Raw genomic sequence first — 12,246 nt, forward strand, 5'->3', positions numbered from 1 at the left:
TCGAAGGGGGAACAGAGCAGAGGCCGGGACTGGGAGCCAGAGGGACCCCATGCACTGGGTCACAGAGCCACTCAATGGCCCAATCACCTGTCTACCACTCATACAGTGGTGGGACTCTGTCCCACGCCACTCAGGTCTGGGTGCATGTCTGCCAATGGGGAGGCAGTACCTACAGCTGGCTGGTGTAATGGCAGAGCACCTTCCCTGCTGGCAGAGGCAGGTGGCTGGGCCAAATTTGTGTGGCACTGCAACTTGGCACACAGGATCCTGCTGCTTCTAGTCTCTGCCTCTGCTCTGCTCCCCCATAGACACAGGTTTCGCAGAGCCCTGGACTGGGAGCAGGAGCCTATGCACCAGGTTACAGTGCCAGTGAAATTTGGTCTGGCTGCCCGTCATGCCGATAGGGAAGGGGCTCTGCTGTTACACCACCCAGCCCTGGTTACTGCCTCTCCACTGGCAGAGATGTGCCACATCCTGCCCATGGCTGGCCACAATCAGTTATGCAGTAACATAGAATAATATGTAACATAAATGATTTGCTGTGACGTCAGACCTTTGGTCATTGCTTGTCCACCATAAGCTGCGGCCCACCTAAATTTCCACTCCTAGCTATGCCACAGGCCACCAGGCAACAGACTTGCATCCTTTCAGTTCTGGATCTCAGATTTTCCTCCATCCCCCACTTTCAGCCACGTGGGGCCTGTTACCAACCACAATACTTTCTCCCCATTTAATAAGGGGTGTGCATTGTCTCACTCTATATGTCCAGCCACTGGAATTGCATCAGAACCCTTTGCTGTTCCTGATCCCCTCAGACAACAAGTGTATTGCACCTACAGTGCAACTGAACTATGCCTTGCCACGTGGGAAAAGCAAGGGGGAATCTATGGCCACTAATGCAAGAGCCCATCATTCACTGTGTCTACAGAGGCTCACTTAACTCTGTGGCCCCATGAAGATCAGGACAATGATGATGATTTTCATAATCACAGGAGTCGCTTTGAACTTCCAGAGTCTTGGTCTTTCCATAACACCCCCCCACCCCCACACACTGTAACTTGCTGGAGAGGCCTCTCATGTCCAAGGCACATCAAAATGATGTTTATGAAGTATAAACCAGGTGATTTTTGATTTCCCCTCTGGCTCTAGAGGAGGGGAGCAGCTGGTGGAGAGTGGATGAAAAATGCTTTATCTGCTGTATTTTGGTTACCAGGAGTTGAGTGATAGGTTTAATAATTGATAGAGCAATTTAGCAGTGGTCCATAATCCTGAAAGAAGCCCTTGCTCCCCTCCCTCCGAGACTGACAGGCTGCTCTCAGTGGCTTTGCCTGCAAAATTTCAGTCCTTGGTTTCAGTAAACAACATGAGGGGTGGGGGGGAGGGGGAAAAGCAAGTGTTCTGAACCTTTTGTCCTGTTTCTGCGAACAGCTGTGCTGTTTTCTCCAGCTCAAAGCTTCCACTGTTTGTTTGCATGCTCTTTCTCGGTCTCTTGTTTGAAGTGAGCAGGAGGTTTCCTTTCGGACCCTGTCTCTATTAAAGGCAATTCCCACTGGTGTACGCATAGATGTAGGTTTATCCCTGTAAAACCCCAAATGGAGATGTGCAGCACTGGCCCAAAACAGGACTTACATCCCTGCAGCTTGCTTGGATAAGTTACGGGGTTAACCAGTGCCAATTTCCTTAATGTAAAGAGGCCCTCTTTTAAATCTGGTTCAGCTGTTTTCAGACCAAGTGGATCCCAGTGTAGGTCATATTTTTAGTCAGCTCCTGACTTGTGCGTCCACTTGTGGTGCTTGTAAGTGACTGCACCTGCGAAAGTGGATGTGCACAATCTGCACTTGTGCAGCCCACTGCTTTAGTAGCACATCCATGGTTCCGCTTGTACACATATTTTTCTGCATGCATAGGATGATGTACACCCACGTTATGTGTTTAGGGCTTAATATTTCCTAGCTCTGTGTGTTTAAGAGGATGCAAGCATGGGGGTTGTGGGGGAAGAGGGGGAGTTAGAGAGTTTGGAGGGAGAAGAGGGAGAGTTTGGAGACACCGAAGATATAGAGGAGGAGGTAAATAAGACAATACAGGAAAAGAGAGAAAGAAAGCGAGATAAGGAGGTAGAAGAAGAAAGATATGGTAACAAAAAAACAGTCACGGAAGACCAACAGGAAAAGAGTTGTCATGCTCTTTTATAAGGAAAGGGAAAAAAAAGTGGAGTGAAGCCAAGTAGGGAAAATGAGTACAAACAAAGGCATAATAAAGACATAATAGTAAGTTATACGTTTCCACATGTATTATATAGATATTGGATTGACAATATGTCGCAAATAAGCACAGTAAGCAATAGGCAATACTCGACTGTTTTATTCCATTTAATTGCAGAGGGCCGAGCCTTTGGGGATGAGGCAAGGCAAGTATTTTTCAGCCTTACCTATCAGCATGCTGCTAGGTCATTAATAGTTCGTCTCAGGCAGAAGTTGTTTTAGTCCCTGATTCTGAGATTTATTTGTTGTTAAATACCCTATAATAACTACAGGTTCCTGAAGCTTACTTGGTAATTACCCATACTGGGTCAAAAAGTAATTCCCATGTAACATGCTCTCTGTTCTTAAGACAGATATAAGTGTGTATGCACTTGGTAAATACACAGTAAGATCTGCCCCGCCCTTCCCTCCAGCACTCCCGATTGCATGCTACTTAGCACAGAAATATAGGGATTGCCGTAACCATGTCATTGGCAAGTATACATGTTCTGCCTATTATATTTATGTCCTGTAACATAAACCCTTACCGAATGCTGAGTTGATACAACCTTCATTCCTCTTAGTTCATACAGAGTTTGGAGAGCTGAATGTCTGCCTTTTTTGAGGGGGAGGGAATGTCCTGGAAACTAATCTTGTGGGATTCATCATGATGATAGGTGTGTGCATACTATTATGAGTGCTCTCTAGTGATGGATATGACGACAATACTACTTAACACAGGAAATTATTGCTGGGCTACACCCAGAATCCTTAGCAGGAAGTTGTGTGTGTGTGTGTGTGTGTATTTGAAGAAAAATAAAGCATGGTGGATTGTTAGTGGTGCCCATCACTCCATCCTCCATTACAAGCATAAACAAATTAAACATTTTCATGGGTGTCCAATACACTATGTATCTGATAGAATTGGTGGCATCCCTATGTTGTGTCCTTCCCTGCCACTTCACTGTCCCCTGGCCTGGCTGAAATCTGTCTATGACTATTGATCATTTTAAAATGCAACATTTTTCTGGCCTAGTGTTTGTGGTAATGCTGTTTTGCTGTGTGAGAGACTCCGGTCCATAGCAGATCTCTTGTGACTGGAGCTGGGCAACTACAGGGATAGGGTGCTAACTAGAGCTGGGCACCAATACTGTTTTTTGGTGAAAAATGCCGATTCAGTAGCACCAAATTCGTGTTGGTTTTGTCAGATTGTTTCACCTAAACAAAACAAAAAAAATCCCTGAAAAAATCAAACTGTTTTGTTTTGATGTTTTCAACATGAAACTTTTTAATTAAAAATTTCTTTCAATTTTAGTAAAAAAACAACAACACTTCAGAAATGTTAAATGTTCAAAATTGAAATGAAATGTTTCATTCAACTTGCATGCAATTTTTTTTTAAATGTTAATTCCAAATTGAAAAAATCTGTTATTCACCTAGCTAGTGTTAAGCCCTGTTAGGTCATGAGGAATTTCTGCTATTTTATAGGGCAGGGGTCGGCAACCTTTCAAATGTGGTGTGCCGAGTCTTCATTTATTCACTCTGATTTAAGGTTTTGCGTGCCAGTAATACATTTTAGCGTTTTTAGAAGGTCTCTTTCTATAAGTCTATAATATATAACTAAACTATTGTTGTATGTAAAGTAAATAATGTTTTTAAAATGTTTAAGAAGCTTCATTTAAAATTAAATTAAAATGCAGAGCCCCCCGGACTGGTGGCCAGGACCCAGGCAGTGTGAGTGCCACTGAAAATCCGCTCGCGTGCCGAAGGCGGCACGCATGCCGTAGGTTGCCTACACCTGTTATAGGGATTCCTCTGGCTAGGTAAGAAGCTGCTTAGACAGACTCTGAAGCCAGCCCCTCCAGAGCTCACTTCAGTGAGTCTACTGTATCTTGAGAGGGGGCATTCCCCTGGTTAAATATTTATTCCTCAGACTCTACAGCTTCCACTCCGAACTACAGTTCACTTTGCTGTGACCTGAAAAATCTCACGGTGGAAACTTGGACAAAGAAACAGAGTTATCTGGCTAGTAAATAATCAAAATAATTGCCAACTCACTGAAGAGAAGGTCGACTGCCTTTGATGTGCAGGCTGGGAATAGCTGCTGTGTTTCATAGTTTGCCTTTTCTAGAGGCCACTGAAAGATATGAGATGCACAGCCCTGGATACAGAAATACTTTATTCAGCTACAGAATGGGAAACGTCAGTGAAAGTTCCCCCTTGCTTCCCACAGCCTTCTGGTAGAATGGCCCCCATTGGGGGTGAGAGGGTAGCATAGTCTAGTGAGGGTGTCAGTCAGTGTCAAGGGTGTGGTGATGGTTTTTTGTGATGTGGGTAGCTGTCCGCTAGGAATTGGACGGAGACAACCAATTTCGTGTTCGTGTAGGCCACCAAGAGTGGTAAATAACGTCCACCGGGTTTGGCAAGTGCGGGGTGAGCTGTGCAATGGGTTGTTAGTAAGTTCCACCTTCAGTTCTATCTAGTGGCTGGTAATTTTGCACGTTATCATGCCTATGTATTATGACCCCCACCCCCTCCTGCCCAGGATCTGGTATAAAGGCATATGGGACCTAGACAGCACCCACATTTCGAAGGGGGCGTCCCAGGCAGACAAGAGTGACTCTCTGAGTCTTCTGATGCTCCATCCCCCAAGGTCAGTTTCCCTGTCGGGGTAACAGAGCGGCAAATATATCAGCATGTTCCTCTGTACACAGGCTTCCCTGGAAAGGACCCTCACTGGGATCCTCTGCCCTGAGGAGCCAGCTGCCCTGCCCAGCCCTGCATTAGGGATATATTTACTGAGACTTGCAACATCGGCTCCATCTGTCCCCTTCCCTCCCTTCCCACTTGGGCTGTGCCTGGTGTCAATCTGAAGGGCACCCTAGGGTGCAGAGGAGCTGCCCCAGACCAGAGGGGATATTCCTGACATGAAGTGGGAGGAAGAGGGAGGGACGTACCATACGTGGGTGGAACAATGTAGGGGATAATACAGGTGGGCTGGAGTCTAGACACAGGGTGGGGATGGAGGTCAGGACCCGAGGAGAGACCAGGACATGGGGGACAGATGGGGTGGGGTCCAGGATGCAGTGGGGGACAAATAGGATCGCAGGGGATTAATACGAGTCAGGGTGCACATAGTTAGTCCACACCGCAGTAGATCACATCCCAGCTTCCTGCAAATCTGCTGCCCTAGCCAGCTGCTTAGCTTGCCTATGCCTAAAGCATCTCTGTGCATAATGGGCTTGAAAAGGTACCACACATGACACATACAAGTGTGGTCACCCCATCTCAGGTCCCTGTTAGCTCCACCACTGATCTGAGGGTGGGCACCCTATCGGGCAGTTTGAAAATTCAGAAGGAGCCCAGCTGTCAAAATCCGACTCCGTGGAAACGAAATTCCTTGGCGGTCGCTTTCGACATCCTGTGATAGGTGGATGAAAGAGCCAGCGAGCGAGACTGGTAATTAATTTTCCTGACAGAAACACCAGACAATGAAATTACCCTGTCGCAGAGCAGGGTCACTGAAGTAAATATTCTGCCGGAGGCAGGCCTAAAAGTGACATAGGGTCACGTGGTGGGAGCAAGCAAACAAAAGAAGCAGCATTTCCTCATTTGGGGAATTGTGGGCAACACAAGCAGGTTCAGGATGCTGGCATCCCTGTTGAGTGGACAGAGAGAGGGCCGAGTTCCCATGCCAGCTAAAACAGCTGTCTAGCAGATGGAGTTCTGCTGTAGTTCAGCTCCAAGGAAAGGGAGGGAATGGAAGGAGGCAGCACTGAGTTCCCACTAACATTACAGGCACTTTAATGCAGCTCACCTGGTGCGGTAATTAGGTTGGGAAGGGGGGTGAGAGTGCCAAGAGGTGGGGGCAGGGCTGGCTGCTGTTATCTCAGAGGCTTAAACCCTTTTGGCTGCCTTTGACCTCCTCCAGGTTGGCTGCAGAAGGCTTTTACTTTCTATCCCCTAGTCACGCTACTCAGATTTTGTGTCCTTTAAACCCGGTTCATTCCTGTGGGTAGGGAGCGGAGGGAGGTGTAGGGAGCGGAGGGAGGTGTCTTGTTGGAAAGATGTTTGAGGAGGTGTGTGGAAGAGGAGGGCAGGGAGTGTTTTTTCCCACAGAGCTAATGACTAATGCTGGAGCCACAGTCTGTACTGCAGCAGGGCTTTAAGTACACAGTCGTGCATTGCCAGGGCAGAGATTATAAACTTGGGACATTCCTGCACATGGTGGGGTGTCCAGTGAGCTCATCCTGCTACCTCACTTGCTCCCGAATCTCCTTTCCTACAGGCCCTCACCTCTAATGCCTGTTCCTGAAGAGTGAGATGCTTTTGGCAACAAAAGCTTGAAGCTGGTTTTGGTTTTGCTTATCCAAAATACAAAGTTTGCTTTTCTCTCTTTTTCCCTTCCCCCAACTCCTGGCCCCTTAGGGCCTGGGATAGAAAAGTGTGAGTCACCCAGACCAGGTTTTGTGCTTTTAGACAGGGATAGTAGAGAGAGGTGGGAGGGGATGGAGGGAATTAGGGCTGGAGTGTGTGGAGAAGGGTGTGGGGGGAGAGGGGAGAGGAGTAGGGATGGATGTGGGAGGTGCATTTGTATAATCCTGAAAATGAGGAGCTCCAGTTAACCTCACTGCAAAGGTGGCGCCAGAAACTCTGTTGGCTGCTTTTGGTGTGCGATTTTCTACCCATTATCTTCTACTTGTCTCTGGTGGGTCTTCCTGTGGTATTGAAGAACCTTCCCCCTTTCCTTACAAACTCCTGACCTTGGGAGGAGGTTGAAATACTCCGTCAGCAGAGATTCTAGGTCCTCATTGCCTTGGGCAGGCTGGGAGATACTTCTCCTCACAACGTTTCCCAGCATTGGCAAGCCTAGAGCAGCAGTCACTGCTTAGGAAGTCAGGGAATCACAGTGCTGTTGGAGCACAGCATTCGCCACGCACACAGCAGATGTCACATGAACCGTACACTGCTGCATTAGCCTGCACTTTAAAGTCTACACTAGGTCCCCCTGCAACACTGGTTCAACGCAACCTCAGCCAGACTTACTTTGAGCAGGTTGAATTAATTCTGTGCTGAAAATGGCTGGTAGTATAGTAGTAGGATGACCAGATAGCAAGTGTGAAAAATCGGGACAGGGGGTGGGGGGTAATAGGAGCCCATATAAAAAAAAAGCCCCAAATATCGGGACTGTCCCTATAAAATCGGGACATCTGGTCACCCTACATGGTAGAGCCACCCGTGCAAGGGCTCCTAATGTTGCTAGACCCTGGTGCAGCTGACATGGTGCTTAAGATATGACAAACTTTTCCTTTCTTTGGAATAAATTATGCCACTCTTTGAGTATCTGAACCAAATTTGAATGATATGAGAAGAGAAGGATAAACAAAGGGGTGACTCAAGGTCTCATACTAGAACCAGAATGTATTACATATATTTATTCATCATCTGGAAAAAATAGGGAAATGTGGGGTGCTAAAATTTGCAGATGCCACTGAATTATGTAGGTGAGTCAAGACTACCAAAGACAGCGAAGAACTTCTCAGGCATCTAACCAGGGAATAGGCAGAATGGTGGCAGATGAAATTCAGTGTTAACAAATATAAGGTAGTGCACATTGAAAGGAAAAGAAAAATGGGGAACTACTCCTAGATATTGTTGAGTTTTAAATTAATTGTAACCACTCAGGAGAAAGACCTGTGTGGTGATGTACAGGCTAAACATCTGCTGAAATGCACAGTGTCGGTCCAAAAGCAAACAAAATGCTAGGATCAGAAAGGAATGGGATGTAAAATAATTCTGCAACTATTATAATACCATTATGTAAATTGATGGTACGCCCCCACTTTGAATACTATATTCACTTCTGATCACCCCATCTCTAAAAAGTTATAACAAAAATAGAAGGAGTTTAGAATCGGGTACGAAACATGATTGGAGGCATGGAAGGACATTCTCATGATGGAAACTGAAAAAGACTGGAACAGTTTAGTTGAGAGAGACCCAGAAATAAGAGGGAAATGAGAGAGGTCTAAAAATAATGAATGGCATAGGAGAAGATGAATCCAGGGCTCCCTTTTAACCTTTTGCCCAATATAGTAACAAGGGTACCTGAAGTGAAAGGCAACAAACTTATCCTATAAAACCAAATACACTTTCACACAACACATAGCCTGTGAAACTCATTGCCACAGTTTATCATTAAGGTCAACGGCTTAGTGAGATTTAAAAAAATGATCCTGCCCCTATAGATGGATAAGGAGAATATCGCTTGTTAGATTAGATTATATAAAAATTCATAAAGCAAACATATGCCCACACTTCAAGACATAAACCAACATCTAACAGACAGTGGTTAGGAAAAAATTTCTCTGGGCAGGTTATTCCTTTACAAGGTTTCTGGCCCCCTCCTCTGAAGTACGTGGTATCGACCGCTGTGCAAGAGAGGCTACTTGACCAGATGGACCAAGACCTGATTCAGTTTGGCAACTCCTATGCTCCCAAAAATAGATATGAATTTTAGCCCCATAAAACACAAAGGAGGTATCCAATGACAGATAATCTGGAAGCACATGTGGAAGCTTGTTCTTTGGGGAAACAGAGGACTGCAGTGTCCAGGGCTGTCATTCTAACTCCTTACAGCGGTGGTTCCCAAACTTGTTCTGCCCCTTGTACAGGGAAAGCCCCTGGCGGGCTGGGCTGGTTTGTGTACCTGCCGTGTCCGCAGGTTCAGCCGATCGTGGCTCCCAATGGCCGCGGTTTGCTGCTCCAGGACAATGGAAGCTGCTGGAAGCCGGCGCCGCGGTTCGCTGCTCCAGGCCAATGGGAGCTGCTGGAAGCCCGCGCCGCTTCCAGCAGCTCCCATTGGCCTGGAGCAGCGAACTGCGGCCACTGGGAGCCGCGATCGGCCAAACCTGCAAATGCGGCAGGTAAACAAACTGGCCCGGCCTGCCAGGGGCTTTCCCTGCACAAGTGGCGGAACAAGTTTGGGAACCACTGCCTTACAGGAACAGTAAATAAATAAATAAGAATGGTCGAGATGGGGAAGTTGTGGTGGGTAGTGGAAGGTGATATCTGTGTATGGCAGCAGTGGAGATGATGATTTTTCATGGGTGGGGAGGCTTCTGGATAACATTCTATCTTCTCCCTGACGCAGGGAGTTAGTGGATGGGATTTCAAGTTCAGACAGTGCAAGATTGAACTCTCATTAGTGACCAGGGAGGCTTCATTCATAACATGCAGGCAGACAGGGAGAGGCAGATGGCTTTGAATGCAGGATTTACATAGTAATGAGATTCAGGTCATCCTAGCTGTCTTCTTTCTCTTTCTGCATTTTTGTCTGGGTGTCATCCAGTGCGGAAGGAATGAAGAAGCGGATGAGGAAGGGAGGGGAATATAGATGTTAGATCTGGAAATTAACCCTTTGCCATTCTCCTGACTGGCGCTGTAATATTGGAATAAAAAGTTGGCAGTGACAGGCATGCTAATGCAAAGGAATGGTGGGTATAAAAGCTTATTGCAATCACAAAAGAAATTAGGAGCGCTGATGGGGGATGATTGTTCTTTTTAACTCAGACTTATAGTATACTCTGTGTGGGGATGGCAGAATCAGCCCAGGCTTAAAGTGCCTTAATTTTCAGATTCTGGGTTGCTGGATTTGGAGCCAACAGTTTGTTTTTATCGCTGCAAGTGAGCCTAGTGTTGAAGAGGGTTTTGTGCTGAGATTGGGGTACGGTTCTCATTGCTGTGTCTTTGCTTGTTTCTTAAATAAAGAAAACCTCCCCCATTTTCACAGCTCCTCTCTGAAGTTATGTCTCTTCATGAGTAAGCAATGGCATTTGCTGGAAAACAATATATTTTCAACTGCAATTAGCAGGTCTGGATCTCCTGCTGCCATTGGTTGCTATCTTGATGAAAAATGACATACTTCAGGAGACAGTATAGTGGTTGGAGAAGGGGTTTGGGAGTCAGGATTCCTGGGTTCTAATTCTCACTCTAATATGGACTGAGGCATTTGATCAATATTGCCAACCCAAAGCATTTGAAAACCGTGAGTCAGCCCCACTCCCCCATCATGAGATTAGTTTAAAAATCATGATACTTTAAAAATAATATATTTGGGGAGCTTTATTTTTCTGATGGTGTTTGAGCCTTTAGTGTTCATGTTTTTAAGCTTTTCTCTGCAGGAAAGGAAAGTTGAGAATCTAATATAATCACCTGACTCCAGAAGCTGGGGCTTTAAGGAAACATCAAGTAATGTGATACTCAGGATAAAATTGTGAGACTCACAATAAAAATCACAAGAGTTGACAACACTATGTCCCCATCTGTAAATGGGGATAATGATATTTATCTACTTCACAGGGGTATTGAGGCATCATAGGGGTATTCAGTTTTCATTGTTTATAAAGTGCTTTGAAGCTCTTGGACTAAAGTTGCTAGGAAAATGAAAGTATTTTTGGGACACTAGTGGTTTGCAGAAGCATAATGTAAGTTTTTTAAATAGTCTCAGTTTTAATGCTGGAAGTCTGTGTTTTAAAAACGGGAAGAAAAGCATTTCCCCTGTTACATGGGTGTCTCTGCTAGTGCTGACCGGAATGGACCAAAGCTTTGAAGATAGTAGATGGCTTTTGCTCTTAAGCACTTAATTAAGTTAATCATTAAATACAGTATCAAACAGCCTCAGGAGTAAGAGACTTTAGTGCCTCCTTTACATTTCCTAAGCAGAGCTAATGTTAAAATGTACTGCGCAGAAGTCTGCTTTGCTTCAGTTGGCATCTGTTGGAACAAACGTAGAGTCATATTTGCAGAGACAGATAAGGAGACCCTAAATATCCCCTTTCTCCCTTCCATAGCTGAAAGCAGATGGAAAATGTGGCCTGTGCCTACAACACAACCTTGAGAGCCAGGACTCCTGGGTTCTTTTCCTGCCATTGCCCATAACTCCATGTAGCTGTGGTATTGTTGTGTTATTTCTCTGTTCTACAGTACATTCATCTGTAAAATAAAAGCAACAATGCTTTTGTACCTTACAGGACTGTTGTAAAACTTAATTAGTGTATGAATATTTGTAAATCACTTTGAGTTTTGCACATGGACGGCCTTATGTAAAAGAGAATCCGCATTATGCCATGACTAGGGCACTGGGCAGGGCTTCAGGAGACATGGGTTCCATTCCCAGCTGCAGTACCTTGGGCGAGTCACTTCACCAGTGTGTCTCAATGTCCCATCTGTAAAATGGGGATAGTGATACTTATCTCTTTTGTTAAGAAAATTCAAATCTTTACATGAAAAGTGAAATATTAAAGCTCGTTATATGGTGTTATAGGAGTGTCCTATAAAGGTGATGTCTGTATGTGTGTTAGAAGTTGGTTAACAGATTAGATGCCAGAAGACAGCACTCAGGGCTTTGTGGGACCAATAAAACTTGTTGTTCTCTGCAAATGGCTTCTTGAGGGTCGCTGGTTACATGGAATTCTGAACAAATGCCTGTGTGTGTTTTACAATGGTTAATGCTTCCTCATCTGTTCTTTTGCAGAGCCCCTGAAATCATCCTTGGTTTACCATTCTGTGAAGCAATCGACATGTGGTCCCTGGGATGTGTTATTGCAGAGCTGTTCTTGGGCTGGCCTTTATACCCGGGAGCTTCAGAGTACGATCAGGTTGGTATGGATGCTGCACTTGCTTTTAACAAAAACACAGAACCTTTTTTCCTTCTTGTGTCAGAAGGGTCAGATTTTTAACTTTCTATTCTTTGCTGATGGAAGATATGTGTGTTTGATTTTTAATATCCTAAGACTACTTTTTATCCACCTGTAGTGTTCTAGGTAACCAATAAGCTATTTAGTACTGTGCCTTTAAGAACTGACTGCCTAAGTGAACTGTCAATCAAGAGTATAAGTTCCTGTTGACTAGAAAGCTCTGTAGATGATCTCTAATCACTGAACAGAGCTGCCATCCTTACTCCGCTTAACAGCAAGTATTAAATGAAGATTTATTTGTTATAATA

General features: G+C 45.2%; 1 protein-coding gene across 4 annotated transcripts in view; it reads left to right on the top strand.

Annotated features, from left to right (window-relative positions):
* The window catches only part of HIPK2 (homeodomain interacting protein kinase 2), a 182,483-nt gene that overhangs the window by 121,276 nt on the left and 48,961 nt on the right, over window positions 1-12,246 (top strand). For all 4 annotated transcript variants that reach the window (XM_034778996.1, XM_034778988.1, XM_034778980.1 and 1 more), the window contains one exon: window positions 11,776-11,899. In XM_034778996.1, coding sequence (XP_034634887.1) covers window positions 11,776-11,899 — 124 coding nt within the window. The remainder of the gene's footprint in view (window positions 1-11,775; window positions 11,900-12,246) is intronic.

Source organism: Trachemys scripta, chromosome 1 (assembly GCF_013100865.1).
Source record: "Trachemys scripta elegans isolate TJP31775 chromosome 1, CAS_Tse_1.0, whole genome shotgun sequence".
Taxonomy (NCBI): Eukaryota; Metazoa; Chordata; order Testudines; family Emydidae; genus Trachemys; species Trachemys scripta.